Source organism: Ursus arctos, unplaced genomic scaffold (assembly GCF_023065955.2).
Source record: "Ursus arctos isolate Adak ecotype North America unplaced genomic scaffold, UrsArc2.0 scaffold_9, whole genome shotgun sequence".
Taxonomy (NCBI): domain Eukaryota; kingdom Metazoa; phylum Chordata; class Mammalia; order Carnivora; family Ursidae; genus Ursus; species Ursus arctos.
Genome location: NW_026623111.1, coordinates 42035018 through 42055225, shown reverse-complemented (window position 1 = coordinate 42055225; position 20208 = coordinate 42035018). Strand labels below are relative to the sequence as shown.

The following is a 20208-nucleotide window of genomic DNA, read 5'->3' as shown; positions in this document are numbered from 1 at the left end:
GTTGCTTGGGCTGAGTCCTGAAGGAGGCCTAAATATAGAAATTAGCAGGAGAAAGGAGAGGTGTTACAAAAAGGAGAGGTGTTACAAAAGTGACACTAAGTTCCCAACTTAGAATTTTTGACTCTGCATTCATTCATTCAATGCCTCAAACACATTAAAAATACAAGATAGTGGTAAAAATAATCCAAACTGTTTTCTTTGGTTAAATAGACCTTGACTTAGCAGTATTTCAAATAATGATAGTTAACAATAGATAAAAATGGTCCTCTAAGAATACCTTTGTTTTTATATAGTTCTTATTTAAATTATACATATATAATTTTAGCCATTATATGACACCTGTACAAGTAGATTGACAATGTTGTAAATTACCTAAACATCATAATCTTGACTTCCAGCAACATATGATCAGTAAGGTGCTTAAATATTATCTGTAGTTGTAATAGTTTTTATCAACATTTGTTCTGAAGGTAACAGATTTTTTTAATGTAAATATTTAGACATACTTTCAATTATTAGTTCACTAATCTTAAGATACTGAATTAGTATTTCTTAACATTTTAAGGGGATATTTTCATGAAATTAATAGTATCTACTGTGTCAAAAATGTTAATAAGTATTCAGATCTCATATTTCATTAAGTGATAAAGCCAAATACTTTGCCTTGTAGTTCTATGATTTTATTTCTTGTTATTCTGCCTTCTGTGTTTGTATCTATTATTTGCATTTAATAGAAATCCTTTAAGTGATGACAATGTAATGTTTACCCAAAGGTATAAATAACTTTTGTTAGGATAAAATACAACATTCTGAATATGTTTTAAAGGTATGAGGGAGCTGAGGTTGTAGTTTGTTGTAATGTTTTCTCATACTTAGTGTAATCTAATCTAAGATATGATCTTCAGAAGTCAGAGTTCTGTACTTTTTGAAAGGTAACATTCAGTATCCTCAACACAAACTTTTGAAGTTAAAGAAAAAAAAGCTTTTGGGAGGGCATTGCTCATTTTTAGATGCAGTTCACTGTAAGAGACTTTTTTTTTTTTTTTTTTTTAGATTTTATTTATTTGAGAGAGGGCGTGTGAGAGAGTATGAGTTGGGGGGAGAAGCAGAGGCAGAGGGAGAAGTAGACTCCCTCCTGAGCAGGGAGCCCAATGCGGGGCTCAATCCCAGGACCCTGGGATCATGACCTGAGCCAAAGGCAGATGCTTAATTGACTGAGCCACCCAGGTGCCCCTGTAGGAGACTATTTTAAGATCAAGACACATTTCCAATAAATTGGAATTATTTCTGCTGTACTATGTCCTGTGCTAAGTATTCATGGAAATAGTTAAACAAGCATGTATATGCTTAAGTGATGAATCACTAAGTGTGGCTAAATTTCAAGTAGTAGTAAATAGAAGCTGTTTATGACTCAAGTGAAACAGTGAAGTAAGATCGAAAATCCTGGAAGTAGAATAACTTTTCATTCATGTATGTATTTATTCATTTATAATGGCTTAGTCTATAAAAGCCTACATTTCATACTTGTCTGAGAACAGTTTCAGTTGAAAATAAGAGTAAAAATATGGCTAGTTATCGGTTAGATATAATCTTCTAATGATCTGTACAAAGAGGACATTCTAGGGATGACAGAATTTGATATGAATAACTCTAGGAGCAGGCTACTTTTTCATTTGCTAAATGATAGAAATTAAGTAACTTGTTCTAGGAAGTGGTAGAGCCACAATATGAGCTCTGATCTTTTTGTTGTTGTTATTTATTTTAGAGAGAGTGAGCGTGCATGTTCGTGGGCAGGGGAGGGGCAGAGGGAAATGGAGAAAGAGAAACTCAAGCCGACTTTGTGTTGAGTGCAGAGCCCGACTCAGGGCTCAATCTCAGGACCCAGAGACCGTGACCCGAGCCAAAATCAAGAGTTGCAGGCTTAACCAACTGAGCTCTAGTCTTCTAATGCCAGCGTGTACTTGTAATCAGTCAAGATCTAGTCAGAAGTCAGAAGCCATACCAGAAATTTGAAATAGGGGTAATAATAAAAAATTATTAACTGGTAACAGGGAATCCTAAATACTACAGAGATCATGGATGTAGAGAGCAGCCACCAACTGTGAGAGGGGGAGAACAGTATGCAAAGAAGGAACAACTTGGAAAACTCCGCCAACCGTCCTAAACTCTTCTTCCTCCAGGCCAGGTTGAAACTCAGTTCCCATTGTGGCTGGTGTGGCTGCAGCCACTGGATGAGAGGGAGGTTCACTGAGGTGCCACAGGTCAGGGCTGGAGAGCAGGAAGCCACCTGCTGGGGTACCAGCAAGATTTTCAGGGGAGCTTTCTATAAGGATGCCAGTAAGACTTGCTGGAAAGCCACCTCTTACAATATCCCTCCAGCTCCATCTACGGACATGACTAAGTGTGTGTCGGCTGACAAAGGAGAAATATTTACAGGGCCCAGCTCCAGTTGCACAAAGCCAAGCAAAGGTGGGCGAATTAGGACCTGAGAGGCAATACATTGAAAACTGGCATAACATTCTTAGCTCATGATATATACTGCTTATTTTCACACTGCACAATTACGAAGAGTAAGTGATTCTAAAATATGTTACACTTTTCCCATACATGGTACTTCAGTTTCAGTTTTCAGCTCAGTTAGGAGCCATGCAGCATCTAAAAGACCAATTAGAGCAACGGACACGGATGATAGAGGCAAATATTCATCGACAACAAGAAGAACTAAGAAAAATTCAAGAACAACTTCAAATGGTCCATGGTCAAGGGCTGCAGGTAGGTTATTATATTTGAATACAAGTAAAACATGCCATTCACATTTTGGTTTCTTAGGAAGATTGACTTTTCTTAATTAAAAATGAGATGCAAGAGATACACTTCATCATTTAGTTCAGTAAATACACTCAGTATGATTGCATTTCCAGTCTGATTCATTCCTAAGAGTAGTTCCATCAACATCCTTGTTTCTCCAGATTAGAGTCCTCTTCTAGCAGTCTTCATTTTAGTAACTTAAACCCATAATTTAGTATTTTATATAGACTTTGGGGTACATGTAGGTACAGAGTTTATAAATCATCAATCATTGTTTTAGTAAATTTCCAGTAGATATATTTGAATTAGTCTTATTTGATCAACGGACAGGGCCACTGAAGTTGTCTCTCTCAGAAGAGACTAGAATTTTGGAGAAAGGAAACTTTAAGAGAGAAAAAAAAAAGCTACTTCTATCTAATGCTATACATTATAAACAATGAGTGATGCAGAACTGCCAGTCCACAGACCTTTGAGTAGCAATGAGTTGGGGTAATGCTAGCTGGTAGAACAAACAATGCCCAACATGTGAAATATTCAAACAAGTAGAGGTCTTGGAGTTTATCACCCCATTTCTGACAATTGGAAATATGATAGGGTTAGGACGACTGGAAGAACGAATAAGAATTACGTTTTATCCAGTAATTGTTTATTGCTAATTGTTCACTCAATCACTTAGCCATCCTGTTATTTGTTTTTAAACTTAATTTGTAGCTTGTTTTTGCTTTCTTTTTTAAAATTGTTCTCATTCTTCTTCATTTTTAATCTACAAAGCTCATTTTAATGTAATCTTTATTTCTAAAGATGTTTTTACAACAGTCAACCCCTGGTTTGAGTTTTGGTTCTGTTCAACTTTCTTCTGGAAATTCATCTAACATCCAGCAACTCACACCTATAAATATGCAGGGCCAGGTTGTTCAAACTAATCAGATTCAAAGTGGAATGAATACTGGACACATTGGCACAACTCAACATATGATACCACAGCAGACTTTACAGAGTACATCAAGTCAGGTAACGGTATCAAGTGCAATGGATTCTGGAGGGTTGAGTGATTGAAATGTATACTATTGCAGAAACAAAAATGAAGGTCTGGCTGAAATAATTCCATATTTTAACCTTTAATAGTAATAATTAGAAGTTTAGTTTTGAGGGTGATCATTAAAATATTTTGTGCAAAATTGTTAAATTGCTGATATTCTAAATGCTTTCAGTATTTTGACATTTAAAAATTTTGCAGTTCATTTAAAATGAACATGCAAACTGCTTCTGTTTGTTAAAAAGGTTTGACTTACAAAAGAGGCTGGCCAGGAAACATGTTACTATATGTGAAGAATAAACTCTTACGGTAGTGATAGTTTAATCAGTATTCTAAGAAATTTAATGTAAATTCCTGGAAATGTGATGCAGGTAATTGGTATACGTCGGTGACTATAGATCCCAAGACTTCAAGTGAAATCTATAAAGATGTCTAATGTCAGTCACTCACTTTGGGCATTTAACAGAAGATCTAAAGTTCACAGCTTATATTTCCAGCAAGATACTGAAGACTAATTCATTCTCAATTACTACAAGTCTTTTTCCTTTGTAGTTATATTTCTCCCAGAGTAATATGTCCGCTGCTGCTTTTCGGTCATATCAGCTATTGTTAGAGTGTTGAATAGTGGATGTGTATTTCCTGAAAAAAAAATTTTTCGTTTAATTCATTGTAATGTCTTCTGTTTTCTAGCAGAGTCAACAAAATGTACTGAGTGGGCACAGTCAGCAAACATCTCTTCCCAGTCAGACACCGAGCACTCTCACAGCCCCACTGTATAACACTATGGTGATCTCGCAGCCGGCGGCCGGAAGCATGGTCCAGATCCCATCTAGCGTGCCACAGAACAGTACCCAGAGTGCTGCAGTAACTACATTCACTCAGGACAGACAGATCAGGTAGTTGGCATATTTCAGTAGTCATTCCACAGTTGTAAAAATCGATTAATTAAAAAACAGTAATTCGACTTTTAAAAATATGATTTTAGTTTGTAGCTAACTCCCGCCAGTGTTCTTGAATTAGTAATAAAAATGCAGAGGGGCGTCTGGGTGGCTCAGTTGGTTAAACATCTGCCTTCGGCTCAGGTCATGATCTCAGGGTCCTAGGATCAAGCCCTGCATCGGGTTCCCTGCCCAGTGGGGAGTCTGCTTCTCCCTCTCCTCCCTGCTCGTTGCTACCTCTAGCGCTCTCTCTCTCAAATTAAAAAAAAAGAAAGAAAGAAAAATGCAGAGTATGTCCGTTGTTTAAGGACATTATAATAGAAGAATAACAACAAATTTTGTTTCCTGTCCAAAAATGTTCTACCAAATATTATAGAATCCAGTATCCGTAGCGCACTGTTACAGGAGTTTCATGACAGGCTTTGTGGTGACTGTGAAACTTTCGTTGTTTTAATACAAATTGATGAGTTTTCATGCAGTCACAATGGTTAAGGTTTATACTACCATAGTTTATATAGGTTATGGAATAAAAGTAGCTTACCTTTCTTGAGTTTGTTGAGTACTGTACTTGGTACTCAAAATACACGATCTCATTTAATTCTTTTTTATTTTTTTTAAGTGTGTGTTGGGTCTTTTATTTCCCAGATAAGAAAAGAGTGAGTTTATAGTAATTATCTTAGGGGCTTATAGGTAGTTAAGGGGGTGGTGAGTAGTTTCTAAATTTAAGCCTGGGTATCTGATTTCAAAACTCAAGTGCTTAAATATATAGTACACTAAACTTTTGTGGGCCATTCTAGAGGAACAGCCATTTATGACTTATTTTAGTGGGCAGTCCAAATAGCTGACATAGAAACAAATATTTTGAAGAAATGCCACTATTTCATGTATCAGGAAGCTGTCTTTTAACAACTACAGGATCTCTGTGGTCTTAAAACTTCTATTTTAAGTATTTTTTAGTTTTTATTTATTTTACTACAATACAAGTAGGCTGCTTTTGTTGTTGTATCAAACTGCGTAATAGGTTTTATTAAAATCCTGTTAATTTCCAGAGAGTAAAGAAGCTGCAGGATCACAGAGGCAATGAGAGCACGAAGAACTCATTGCTTCTCTTTGGAACTCAGTTCCTCAAGTGAAGTCCAACTTTTCGCTCTGACATTCTGAAAGGAGGTATTATGAATGTGCTCCATAGAAATGTAGAGGGTTACTTTTAAAGCCCGAGGAAGATGCCATTAATCTAGAATGCTGATGTGCATTTTGGAGGATACAATTTAGCAACTATTTGTGGACCTCTTTTTTTTTTTTTTTGGAGGGAAAATATATATTTCAGCAAACATTGAAGTGCCTGCTGAAGTGATTATGGCACATTCCTTGTCCCAAGAGAATGATCAGACTCGTAAGCTGTAGAGGGTTAAACAAATCGGTATTATTTGGTATGATAAATACTTCTTCCTATGTCTTTAGAAAAAGGAAGTGAGCAGTTTTATGGGTTGAGGCAAACAAGTGAAGAGAGGAATGTGGTCAAGGTCAAGCTTCACAGAGGAAGTACTTGGCCTGAGTCTTAAACAGCCAGACTTTTTCATGTGACAGGGAGTCTCAGAAGGGTGCTGTGAGCGAAGCGAATGGTATATACAAAGTCACCGATGTGAGAGTTAAGCAAAAGTAGATTGAAGAACGTCTCTTGGTGCCAGAGATGGATGAAGTATTCTCATCACATTTTATCAGTGAGCAGTTTGGGCAATTTCTTTTAAGATTACAGAGAAATGAGTATTTAGTATTTCTGTGCCCAAGCCACTTTGTAAATGTTACTTTTTCGTTGGCCATCATTCTTGTTATGTGAATTTTTTAATTCTTTTATACATATTTTTTGCATTAAATAGTACATTCAGTCCTGAAGTATAAAAAATATTTTATTTTTAAGTTTTGGTATGGATTCAAAAATAGATTTATTTTGTCTTATGGACCACATAAATAATAAAATGCATTTCTACTAACTTTAATTCCATTATATATGTGACACAGTTTATAACTGCAGTATGTCATGCCCCATTCACAGTTGAGTCATAGCTCTGTAATGGCCAGTGTTAGAAACTGACTTCATCTCACAGAAGAGGCAAATAGAAATAATATTGTTCCCTGAACAGGTGTCATTTTGTTGTTGTTGTTTATTAAAATAGAAGATAGGTAGGTGGGGAGGGAGCGAATATTAATGGATTCTAATACAGTGGGTACTATGCTACATTGATGAATTTATAAATTGAGGGTACTTTTATTCACTGTTAGAAGGTTGTTTAATTTTGAGTTATGTTTATAAGATACAACTTGCAGTGAAAGTATCTTCTGTAAGCCTAGAGAGGCTTTTAAAAATCCCTTACGATAGCTTTAAGTTTATTCGTGATTAGCAAAATGAACATGTGCCGCATATAGCTGACTCCCAGGTACCTAATAATTTTATAAAAAGAAGATATTTTTTAATAGGTTTAAAACTTTTTTTCATTATGGTAAAATATACATGAAATTTACCATGTTAACTATTTCAACATGTACATTTCATTGGCATTGAATACATTTATACTGTTGGGACCATCACTACCGTCAATCTCCACAACTTTTGCCTCAGTCAGTCCCAAACTGAAACTCCACACCCATTGAACAATTATTCCCCCATTCCTCCTCCTCTCTAGGTCCTGGAAGCCACCGTTCTGCTTTCTAAGCACATAAGTCTATGAATTTGACTACTCTAGATACTCTAGATACAAATGGAATCGTGCAATATGTGTGTCTTTTGTGGCTGGCTTATTTCACTTGACACAGTATCCTCAAGGTTTGTCCATGTTGGGGCATGTGTCAGAATTTTATTCCTTTTATTTTGAGATATTTATTTATTCGTTCAGAGAGTGAGAGTGGGGAGGGCCAACGAGAGAATCTTAAGCAGGCTCCACGTTCAGAGCCCAGTGTGGGGCTTGATCTCAGGACCCTGAGATCATGACCTGAGCCGAAATCAAGAGTTGGACACTTAACCTACTGAGCTACCCAGGTTCCCCAGTTTTATTTCTTTTTAAGGCTCAATAATACTTCATTATGTGAATATACCATGTTTTGTTTATTTGTTTATCGATGGACACTTGGGTTGCATCCTGTCTTTTGGCTACTGTGAACCATGCTGCTGTGAACCTGAGTGTACAAATATCTGAGATCCTGCTTTCTGTTCTTCTTGAGTATATACCCAGAAATGGAATTGTTGGATCATGGTAATTCTATATTTAATTTTTTGAGGAACAGTCCTACTGTTTTCCATAGGAGCTGCGCTGTTTTCATATTCCCACCAGCAGTGCATGTTGGTTTCTCCACGTCTGCACCAACACTAGTTACTTTGTTTTATAATAGCCATCCTGATGGGTGTGATGTGGTATCTCATTGTGGTTTTTTTATTCGCATTTCCCTAATGATAGGTGATGTTGAGCATCTTTTCATTTGTTTATCGACCATTTGTATATCTTCTTTAGAAAAACATCTATTCAAGACCCTAGCCCATTTTTTAATCAGATTGTTTATTGTTATAGGATTGTTTTATATAATATATATCAGATATATGATCTGCAGATAATTTCTCCCACTCCGTGGGTTTCTTTTTCCCTGTGCTGATAGTGTCCTTTGATATATAGAAGTTTTTAATTTTGATGTCCAGTTTATTTTTTTCTCTTGTTGCCTGTGTTTTTAGTGTCATAGCCAAGAAATCACTGCCCAATCCAGTGTCATGAAACTTTCCCGTTTTTTCTAAGAGTTTCATAGTTGTAGCTCTTATGTTTAGTGCTTTAATCCATTTTGAGTTAATTTTTGTATGTGGTGAACGGTAAAGGTCCAACTTCATCTTTTCCATATAGATAACCAAAAAATTTACATTTTTGTTTGTGATCATTTCATTTTGCTATGTACATTTTTGTTTTACTGTATTCCCAAAAGAATCTTTAAAAATATGAAACATGAAACAAAATTGGAACATACAGCTTTTAAAAACCAAACCGGCAATATTGTTGGGTATTATCTTAGAGAAGTATTCAGCCCCACTGCCTTTTATAATGTGTACCTTATACTGCTGACTGCCCTTCTTCTCTTTCTTTCCTCTCCACAGATTTTCTCAAGGTCAGCAGCTTGTGACCAAATTAGTAACTGCTCCTGTGGCTTGTGGGGCGGTCATGGTACCTAGCACAATGCTCATGGGTCAGGTGGTGACCGCCTACCCTGCCTTTGCTCCGCACCAGCAGCCACCACAGACGCTGTCAGGCACGCAGCAGCAGCAGCAGCAGGGCTCCCAGGAACAGCAGCTCGCTTCGGTCCCGCACCCGTCTCAGGCTCAGCTGACCCAGCCACCGCAGCAGTTTTTACAGGTGATTCTCCCTACGGGGAGCCCTCCCAAACCCATTTACTTTCATATAGTGAAATTAGGCATTAAAAGAACAGTATTGTAAATCATCCGAAAAATCCATAAAAGCTTATTGTACAAGTTAAATTTCTGGAAGGGCAGAAAGCTTGTCCCAGTTAGCTGTTTTTCCTTCCCTTGTTTGGTCTTTGGAAGACTTTTAGCTCTGCCATGGACACACCCAATTATATGAATGACTGGAAAGAAAACGTAGCTACTTGCCGTCCCCATCAAGGTACTTTACATAGAGCTCTCTCTGGCTGGGGTTTCTGGAATTCATACCCTTTCTTCCTTTTAGCAGCCCATCAAACATGTGCTGCTACAGGGCAGGATATCAAAAGGGATTTTTGGAAAAATGAGTTACAGGCATTATCTTAAATTATGTTGGATTAAATTTTATGATTTTTTGGTTATAAGTTAGTGTTAGAGGAGAAATACTGTGGCAGGCTATGTATTGTCATCGTTGAGAGCGTGGGCTCTGAAGTCAGGCTGCCCTGAGACTGAGTCACTGCTCTACCACATACATGTGACCTTTGGTAGGTTACTTACTAAAATTCGGTTTCTTCATCTATAATATGGAGGTGCTAATAGTTCGTACTTCATGGGTGAACAATGCATGTAAGTCACTGAACATAGTTACAAAGCACAGAACTGGCTGTCATGTATGAGCACTGTCTTGATTAATGGAATAAACACTCAAATTAGCCAAAATGCAGACACATATTTCATCACATATTTCTCGTATCTCAGTAGATTGGATCTACTTATCTAAAGGATACAGAAGAAAATTACCTAGATTGGGGTTCTCAGCTAGGAATTGAGCAGGATACAGTTCTGGACCTCAGAACCCTCATTGGAATGCACCATAGCAGGTTATGACATCCAGAATTCCAGCTTTTTCCCTTCTGGCCTGTGCGAGCAATTCTGAATACAGGCCAGCCACATACATACCATATCATCAGTTTTAGAGTTACACAACAGATGGTATGATTAGAAAATTCAGTATTAGATTGTCTACTCAGGCATAAATACATTTAATTTATCACCGTTAGTGTTATGGTGCAAATAGAGTTCTTAACTTGGTGATAATGGAAAACTAAAACAGGTTAGTTGCCTAAATATCTCTGAGTCCTACTGACAGCCCCTTAGACCTGAAGCCATACTACAGTTATTAATGACTAGGTTAGCTGTTGTTATAAATGAATTAATAACAAGAATTTATGATAAATATAAACTGTTATCTAGAGGAAATAATACTCAATGAGAATTGAGCAAAACCTTAAAAAAGGAGAGAACTTGCCTTAAGATCTCAGTCTTCTAAATCAAGGAACAAGGGCCCTTAAAAGAACAAGCACTCTATTCTCTCTCACTTCTGAAAAAAAAATTCCAAAGATATGGGACCCCTAAAGAAATAAGATCGGCAGTATCGTTAGAAATACATTTCTGTATGGAGAGTTAATTACAATTTGGCTTTTCTGATTGTATAACGTCTAGTTCCAAATATGCCTCTGTTGTAATCCTGTAAGGCTCACAAATATCCTGAGTTCTTTATGTTACAAAAGCTTTTCCTAAATAACAGAAAAAGAAGTTTTGCCAGGTCTTTGGCAAAGCTTGAGGCTCAAGGATCTGTCCTTGTGTATGTTTATGTGTGTGCGTACATGCTTGTGCCCTTTAAACCCATTTGCAAAGATGTCCCTTCACACTCCCGTGTTTAGATTAGGAGCCCTGCATCAAGTTGTGTTGTCAGTGGTGAGGAAGAACATTCACTGTAAAAATTCACTTTCTTTGGGCTCATTTTCTTTGTATCACCAGAAATTGGAATCAAGTGAAAGAAACAGGCTCATGGAGTTGAGACTTGCCCGGGGTCACACAGTTGATAAATGGCAGAGCACAGCTCAAATCCAGGGCTTCCGGCTTCACATCCTGTGCCCTTGTTTGGTTTGGTTTTTTATTTTGTTGTTGTTGTTGTTGTTGTTTTTTACACCACACTTCTACATATATAGGACTTAAGTCTCTAACTTTGCTCTCATTTTTGTGGTACTTCTAATAATAATGTTAATATTTAATCTTCATAAAAACCCAGTGTGGAGGCACTTTTATCTTTATTTTGTAAATGAAGAAACTGAGGCCCAGAGAAGTAAATAGTTTGAACAAGTCACACGGTCTAGGAAATGGCTTAGCCAGAGTTTGAACCCAGTGGCCCACGCTCTTGGCTTTTGAAATGCTGCTCTAACCAGCTGAACGAGCCTGTGCAGAAGGCATTGTCTAACTTCTCGGAGTACTTGTGTTTCGTGTGTTCTTAGCTGTGCTTACATTTTACTGTCTGTTTAAAATTGTGGTCTTAAAGGATCTGTAAGGAAAGAGTACGTGTGGTTTATCTCGAGACATAGATTGCTTTCTTTTTTTTTTTTTTTTTTTTTAAGATTATTTATTTATTTATTTGACAGAGAGAGACAGCCAGAGAGAGAGGGGACACAGGCAGGGCGAGTGGGAAAGGAAGAAGCAGGCTCCCAGCGGAGGAGCCCAATGTGGGGCTCAATCCCAGGACTCTGGGATCACGCCCTGAGCCTAAGGCAGACAGTTAACGACTGAGCCACCCAGGCGCCCCTAGATTGCTTTCTATACCAAAAAATATCTAGCTCAGATTCCTTAAAAAATAAACAAAAAAAGAAATTCTGCTATATTTTCAAAAAGAAGGGAAACCTCATATGCATTTTCCAAAACATTATTTTTAAGTGAGAAAATAAAACATGATATAGATGATGTGGAATTTAAGGACTCCGTCCCTATCTGGAGTGGAAAACTTGAGTAACTCGTGATGTAGACAGCGTAACCGGGGTAAAGCAGCGTTGCGTAATGCGTTTGTCTTTTAGACTTCACGGTTGCTCCACGGGAATCCTTCAACTCAGCTTATCCTCTCCGCGGCATTTCCACTACAACAGAGCACTTGCCCTCAGTCACATCACCAGCAGCACCAGGCTCCGCGACAGCAGCGCCCGAATCGGCACAGGACTGACGGTCTGACCGATCCTTCCAAGGTTCAGCCACAGTAGCACACACGCTCCTCTCGGGCCTCAGGGGAGGAAGGAGTTGTCTGTAGCAGTTGCTCAGATGGTCTGAGGCCAGAAGGAAAAGTTCCAGCAGTTTCACAAGATGCAGTGTCGAGCGTTGTAGTTTCTGGAATTAGCCAGCAGGGAAACCGCTGCCTAGTGCTACAGATGTACATTAAATACCAGCCAGCGGGAGATGGTCACGGGGCCACAGCCAGTTCCGACAGTGTTTTACGTGCCCAGCTCGTTTTGGATGGAGAGAGTATATTGCCAAATGTTACGGAGCTCAGCTAGGAAACATGACCTCCAGTCAATCAGAAGGGCACTGACAATGTTAGTAACTTTTAGTGGTTCTGTGCCTGTTTTCAAGCGCTACAGAGGACACACCACTGTCATGTCAGGGGTTGCTTACAACGATGCCATGAAGACAGTCCAGTAGACCCATAGGCCCCCCCTTCCCCATTCCCTCTCCCTTTTCAGATAATGATTGGATAGTAATTACAGAATGTTGTGTGGTTCAAATTCTCTATGTACAGATGCTGTAAAAAATTATGTATATGTCTGGATAAAAGGAGAGAAAGCAAAACATGTTGTAAGCTGCATGAAAGCATTATCTCCTCGTAGGTATATTTCCTTAGATTGACACCATGTGCAAACTAGTACGTTCTCTGTTTCCCCTTTCGTTTACAACACAGTAGTGTTCTACTCACTTTTCCGGGGCACAAAGCTTTTTGTTCATACTTTGGCTGTGATGTCACAGTTTGTTGAGTGAGGTATGATGTGCTGCTGGGAGTGGATATTTTTTTCCAGGTTAAATTATTGAAGCAACAGGATTTTCAAGTTACTCAGAAATATCCCTCATTTCATTACTTTTCATTTATGTTTGAAAATAGGATTCGCACTGCTTTATTTTAGATGGTTGCGAGTTTGGTCACATATTTTGATATAGTTCATAGTTGGAAGTAGTTGTTTAAACGGCTTCCAATAAGCCTGAAAGTCATTTCAAGAATGTTCCAGTTATAGGAGTAAAATTTGCACACAAAAGATTTTAGGCACTTTTTAACATTCTCACTGGTGGGAATTTTAACTTTTAGGATTTGTTGGAATCTTTTTATTATCCTTCACAATTTCAATGCTTCTTTTAGTCAGAAATGATTCAGGGTTATTTGAGAGAAAAAAAAACCCATAGTGCCTTGATTTTGATTCAGGTGATAACTCACCATCTTGAACTCATTGTCTGGTTTCAGTAGCAGTTTTGAAACCTTAGTACATTTTTAACAGCATGTGGGTGTCAGTGCCATTATGATTCTCCTAAGTTCCCAGGAAGACTGCTTTGAGTCTCTTGGACTAGAAGTACAAGTAACTTAGGAAAAAAAGGTGACATCCTAACACTAGCAGAGTCACTGATATGATCACAAAATTGTTTTCCTAAATCAACATCTTCCTTTCAAGCTAAACAGTTAAAAATTACCTGTAAGTATTTTCTCAATATGATCTTGATATTCCTACAAAGAAAAAAGCAAGGGTAGGAATTGGCTTTGCCTTCACTATAACACTAGAATATTGTAACTCACGTGCTTTCTAAACATGAACTAAGATTTCATTTGGCAATATTAGATTCTAAAGGTAATAAATTCCAACAGCAATTACATAAAAAAGCATTTTATAGATTTTTATGGTACTAATAATTAAATTTCAACTACAGAGCAAAGGAAAATTAATGGAAATACCTTATTAGAATATCAAAAATTATCACTGAGGAAAGGGAGGATAGCAAGCTGTAATATATCAGAATTGACCTTCATAGAGAATGTGTACCGGAACTGAGGCTGCTCCGCAGGAGGAGGCTGGAGCGGTGACGGTGGGTGACCTGCTGCGGAGTTGCTCTTACGCTCGGTTCGTAAGGCTTTTCTGTCCTCCACTTTGCTCTCATCCCGAAGGGATATACTTTGTCTTTCTATAGACAACTCTACTTGGCCACAGTTAAATTAGAAAGTTATATTGAAAAAGAAAATAACCAAAGAAAGTTGGTACCTACCCTTCTACAAAAGAAGCGTCACTAGATACCAATTAATAATTAACATATCAAGAAGCTCCTCTTCTAGCTACATGATCTGGATGAAGAGATTTCTGACTTTCTCATGAATGTCAAGGGTAGTTGTCCGCGTGTGTGTGTAACTGAGCAGAGGTACACGTAGACGAAATTGATGTTACGGAATACGGCAACAGTATTAATTTTCTCCCCTTTCAAATTGCCTTTCTCAACCTTATGCCATTCCATATATATCTGAGTTGTGCCTCATTTGTTTATTGGCGATATCTAGGGGTATGGGTAACAAAAGAGACGAAGAACTGTTAAGATTTGCCCTGAGTACCGTGCTTACGGGAAGGGCGCTCGGCTGTGGGTGCTGCGCACTCCGGTGAGCCAAGCCAAGCGCAGGACAAGCCGCAGGGTGGATGTGTACGCTATTCACGTTCTTCGCCGCCGGTTCCTTCCAGTGTTTTCTGTCCTCGCCAGTATTTGGGAAGGAGAATTAGATAAAATGTTGTTTTATAATTCCTGTTGTTCCTCACAGCTCATTTTTGCCCTTAGAATTGATTGCTGAATTTAAAGGAACGGCTAGCTGCTTTGCCTTTGCCGTCAGAAGAGCTAGTGAGCGCCAGCCGCCTCAGCGCCTTGTTTCCCTCCTGCTTTCCTTGAACTTGGGCTGCAGAGCTGTCCCGCCCCTGCCGCCTCTCCCCCGTCACTGAGAGTTGAGCGTTCTGATGACAATTTGGCAGTCGCCTGTTCTTCGTTTCTGGAGCCAAAGTTGTTCCTTAAAATCCCAAGTCTGCGTGATGAAAGAATACCAAATAGAGCACCTTTCAGCTACTTAAAAGTCCTTCCCTTCCCTCTGCTTTACTCTCAGAGATTCGATTTTTCTTAAAAATCTTATTCTGGGTGGCACTTTCTAGGTGAGAAGCTATTGAAACTGGGGAAATGTTAGCTGCTCTGCAGTCACCCTGCTTTGGACACTCAAGTGGGGACTGTGAGGATCAGTCAGGTTGCTGCGAAGAGTGGCGTCAGACCAGAACCTAGACACTCAAAAGTCACTCCAATTTTTGGGTAGAATGTATCGGAGAAAAAGCAAATATGAGGGATGGGGATTGCGCTTGAGCAAATTCTACCTTTCAGTCTCCAAACTCTGTCCTAAGCTGGGGGGGGGGGGTCATTTGCGTCCCATGCTCTACTTTGTCACTTAAATTTGGTTTAGGAATGTACTAGAATTAAGAGGATGCTAGTGACTTTGAATAGTTGGATATAGAGTACTCAGTGCAGAATAGTGAAAATGTGATTTGGATTCTTCCGAAGCGCTAGAGTTTTTGGTCGTTGCCTTAAAGCGGTCTGCTTGCAGTTGGTTCGGGGCGCGGAGGCTCTCTGAGGGGCATCCTGCTGAAGGGAGACGAATCTTTGTTCCAGAAGCCTTAGAAAGGGGCCCCTTCAAATAGTACTCTTTCTGTGGCTCCACACAGGTGAAAATTATTTTAAACTGGAGATTACTTGTTTTCTGATGTTTCCATTACAGTGAGGTAAACCTTTTTTTTTCTTTTAAGGTAGAATGCAAATAGCATTTTACTCTAGTATTGCTCATTTCTCCCTTTTTCTTTTTCTCTAGTTCTTTGATGATTGAAAGTTTGCTGGTGAACATTTGTGTAAAACTCATTCAAGTCTATAACCTTTCCAATATCTGTGACCCTACTCTTCGTCCCTTGGGAGTCGATGTTGGAAGGTATAAACACTGGATATTACTATTGCTGAGTGAGTCTAGCCAAGAGTAAGCGGATTGGAACTTTCAAATGGTGGAAAAGAAACAGCACAAAGGCACTTGCCATTTTACTAGTGATTGGAGAGAGAGACCCTTTTAAGTTTGTTTGGGTTGGGTGAGCATTCCTCTGAAAGGAGCTTCTGAAATAAATGCAAAGGAAAAGAGTCGACTATTTTTATAGCATATTTAATATATTTGTATATAACTATGAATATAGTAGGAACCCTCCACATGCCTCCCACTTTTCTAATTTACTCCCCCTTTTGCCATAGCACTAGCATAGCCTCATCCGCATGGGGAACGTGCCTATTGTCAGCCTACCACGAGATAGTGCTGCTGCTTTCTGAGACAGGTGAGAGCGCCCAACTCTCATGCCCGGGGATCCTTTCTGTAGGAATAGCACACACTCTTCAAACAACATACCACAGTCTGAAAGCATCATTTTGAAACGTAATGAGCACTTTATTGCAACTATTCATTTTGATAAAGTTTATTATCTTAGGCATTACCATTTCTAAAGGATCCCCAAATCATCAGTTAGGTGAAATTTTAAAATGACACATTTCTGAGAAATGTTTAGATCCAGTGAACCGTAGCAGGTTTATGGGAGTGATTTCAAGGTAGCCAAATGAACTTTGACTTTGGTTTTGAATGTGGTGGAGTCAGGAAACTGTCGATGCCTAGTTCCATTTCGACACTATTGTAAACCTGTCTTGCCTATTGTGTGGACACCAAAAGAGACCAATGAGCCTGTTTATTTTCAGAGGTCTAGGAAAATTGCATCAGTGTGAATAGATGTATAGAACTAACCTAAAAGTGATTGGTAGTAATATTTTAGAATATGATAATTTCAAGAATTATTCTGGGTGTTTTAAATGTTGCTCTGAAATGTTGGCATGTCATTTCAGTGTTTCCATTTGAATTGCTCTTGTAATATTTTTGCACAAAAAGGACTGAGAAAAAGACTACTTCGGTTGAAGAAAAGTAGAATTTGGTCTTTTTAAATATGTCTCCTGTGGAAACACTGGGGATGAATTTTGTTGGTATAGTTATTAATTCAGGATATTTAAAGCAGTATTGAACAGCTCACAAGAAATAAGCAAACGTGGACGTTTAAAAATTAAAACTTTCTTTCCATGTGACTGTTTTTGCATATTTTTCCCCTTGTCGTAATTTAACACTACATTCCTTGTTTTTCGTAAATAAAATAATACTTTGCAGGTTCTGCTTTGAGTATTTAACAATATTTTGTAAGCTGCCTGGGTTTTCCTAGGGGAGCGGTCTTTAGTGGAATAGGATATAGTTTGTGAAGAGACTGTTTAAGTGGAATTCCATCACCACCACCAGCAAACACCGAGGTGCTGCATTAAGTGACAATCAAAATAGTGAGTATTTACACAAGAATTCAGAAAGTGATTTTGAAGACACAGTTGCTTTGAAAGCAGTTCTTTGGGTTTCTTGAATGAAAATGGCTAAATGTATTTATTTATATTTTAAAATATCTTTGTGTTGTTTTCTCATCAGTGGTTTCACAGTGTCATGTATTTAAGTTGTGGACTGTTTTGTTTTGCTTCGTAATCTTTTACGTAAAGAACTGACTCTTCTTATCTGGGGCGCAGTCTCTGGCCGTCATGAGGACTCTCCCCGGGCCAGTGCAAATCTGTGTTACTTCAGGACGGCAGTGGAGGGCCCAGCGCCAGATGCCCTTGCACTGCCCTCCTGTTCTCAACTGAATTCAGAAAAAATAAAGGTAACTCCTCTCAAATCTTCTTGGTATAGCTCCAACCTTTTTCTAGTTTCACTTGCTGCCTTTTCTATTTTATGGGTACTTTTTATATGGTTACTTCCCCAACACAGCCAAAGGCCAGTATGACAGAACCGAGGGCACACATTGCGTGTGTTTTGCCCATTTGGGGAAATGTTAGTAAGACGATCAGCATCTTCTAACGGCCGTCACTATCATATCCATATTAAAATCCATTTAAAGTCCTTAAATATAAGTGGAACAATGTGTGTGCACTGTACTCTTCTACAAAAAATGTTTGCCATTTTTATATAGTGACTGTTGCTTGGTCCTTTAAGAAGAAAGCAAATCCTTCATACACAGCACTATCCACTGAAAGTAGTGTCTGAGCATTTGAAGCCTAGAAATTCTGAGGCTGCTTCTTACCTAGTATAGTGTTGGAACAGAATTCTCCCTGTTGGGGCTCCCCAAGTAGCTCTTGAGTCCCACAGGCCAGGGACAGGGCATACTGTCTAGCCTTTGGGACCCCTTCAAGAATGGTAATTAAAGCACGTCAACCATGAGTTGGATTTAATAATGTAAAAAATGTTTAACTCTGAGGGTTACATTGAAAATGTGATGTTTTCAAATGTTTGCTTTTAAATTTCTGAGGAAACAAACTGTGACATCGCTTTAAAAATGACATGCAAATGTTATACGTGTGTTTTGAGTTGGTCTGTCCTGGTGCAGATTCACTGCTGGCAATGGTTGTGCCAGCGCTAAAGGGTTAAATTGGAGGGAAAGCTAGACCGTCCTTAGGTTGATGCATTATGTAACTAGACAATCAAGCAAAAAAGTTGGCCAGGAAATATCCTCATTTTTTTTTTTCATGTCAGCCAGAATAGCTGTACTTCTTAGACCATTCTAGAATAATTTTGAAATCTATGTTACTATGGCGTAAGTTGGCGAAGGGCCTCAGTAATGCACTTGCACATTCACTCTGTAGAGATTGAAGCCCAAAGATGAGTCATATTCAGTGCTGTATTGAAACCAGTTAGTGCAAAAAAAGTTTTATCTTTGTAAATTTTTAATTGTTAACATGAGTTAGTAGCTGTAAAAACAGACACCAAATTCTTTCTCATGTTCTGTGTGGTTTCTTGGTGTGCTACTCTTGACACTGCTGTCCTTACTGCTTGGTTCTTGGTTTTAAGTAAAAATTAGACGTAGCCCATTGTTCTTAACTTCCAAAAGGGTAGAGCTATAAATGGCTAACTGATCTTAAGAATAACCTGCTTTTCCTAAAGCAGACATTTAACTGAAATCCAAACTGATTTACAAAAATGAGACATTTTCTAGGTACCGTCTTCTGCCCAAATCCTAAATGCACAGAAGCACGAAGAGATAATGAACGGTTTCCATGGTGCTACATTAGGTTCTCTGATTCTCATGAGTTATGTTTGAAAGTAAACATTATATAAAATGTGGATCGTTCTGTTACCAACTTACTATTGACTGCCATTTCAATTTGGTGTTACAATTGGTTACACTTGTTTTTCAGAGCTGTCCTTTGAGAAGTGGTAAAATGTTTTCTTAGCCTACCTCCACTCAGGCCTCTTGGTGTATGATCATTTCTCCAGGTTATGATGTGCATCGTTTTTTTAAAACTACATGTGCTATTATTATAATGCTCTTTCCCCGCAGACTTTTGTATTGTATTCAGAACCTAAAACCATAGCAAAAGAGCCAAGCAGTAGCATTGGTGGTGGTGGTTGTTGTTTTGTTTTGGGTTTTTTTTTGTAAATGTAAAACTTAGATCCAGACTTTGTTTCCTTATTCAATTTTAAAAATAAAAAATACCTCAGTGCTATGTTTTTCAGTATCACCTACATTTCTCAAAAAATAACAACTGCTTTATGTGGCACATAACTTGTAAGAATCACATTATTTTGGATTTTAAAGGAAGACTATTAAATATTTTAAAATCAGTAACAATGACATTTTCTTCTCTTTTATTCAGCAGTGGAGTCTGACAGTATTAGCAATTTTTACCTTGTCACTTCAAGTGTGAGCTACCAAATTCTGTGAGTAGTTATGTCCTGTTAAAGACTGTGGTGCCTCAGAAAGCTATGCTCTTATTCCGGTATCAGCTAGTCCGTGGGCCAGGCTGTGATGGTACCAGCTACTTCCCAACATGGATTATCCTTTCTGTTCTTGCAAAAGATATAATGTAATTACTTGTTGGCTCTGTTTATAATAATCTAAAGCTGTTATTAGGGGAATAATGGTGTAGTCTGGGGTCTTAGCCTGAAATTTCTCTGAAAAAGTGTTTTATTTTCGCAGGTGGGCATTGTGTTTACTACCCTGTAACTGTACTTATTGTGGTGGCTAGGGAACTCTTTAAAAGTTTCCAAAAATGACTTTTTGACCAAT

The 20208-nt window shown here is 38.4% G+C and overlaps 1 protein-coding gene across 25 annotated transcripts in view; it reads left to right on the top strand.

Moving 5' to 3' along the window:
- CLOCK (clock circadian regulator) overlaps nucleotides 1-19645 on the top strand; it is a 137500-nt gene extending 117855 nt beyond the window's left edge. For 10 of the 25 annotated variants that reach the window (XM_044387755.3, XM_044387759.3, XM_044387758.3 and 7 more), the window contains 5 exons: nucleotides 2620-2772; nucleotides 3610-3819; nucleotides 4535-4740; nucleotides 8912-9167; nucleotides 12073-19645. In XM_044387755.3, the coding sequence (XP_044243690.1) occupies nucleotides 2620-2772; nucleotides 3610-3819; nucleotides 4535-4740; nucleotides 8912-9167; nucleotides 12073-12252 (1005 nt within the window). In that variant the 3' untranslated portion in view covers nucleotides 12253-19645. The remainder of the gene's footprint in view (nucleotides 1-2619; nucleotides 2773-3609; nucleotides 3820-4534; nucleotides 4741-8911; nucleotides 9168-12072) is intronic. The other 15 variants (XM_048211763.2, XM_048211765.2, XM_048211764.2 and 12 more) reach the window with 3 other exon arrangements.
- The last annotated feature ends 563 nt before the right edge of the window (nucleotides 19646-20208 follow it).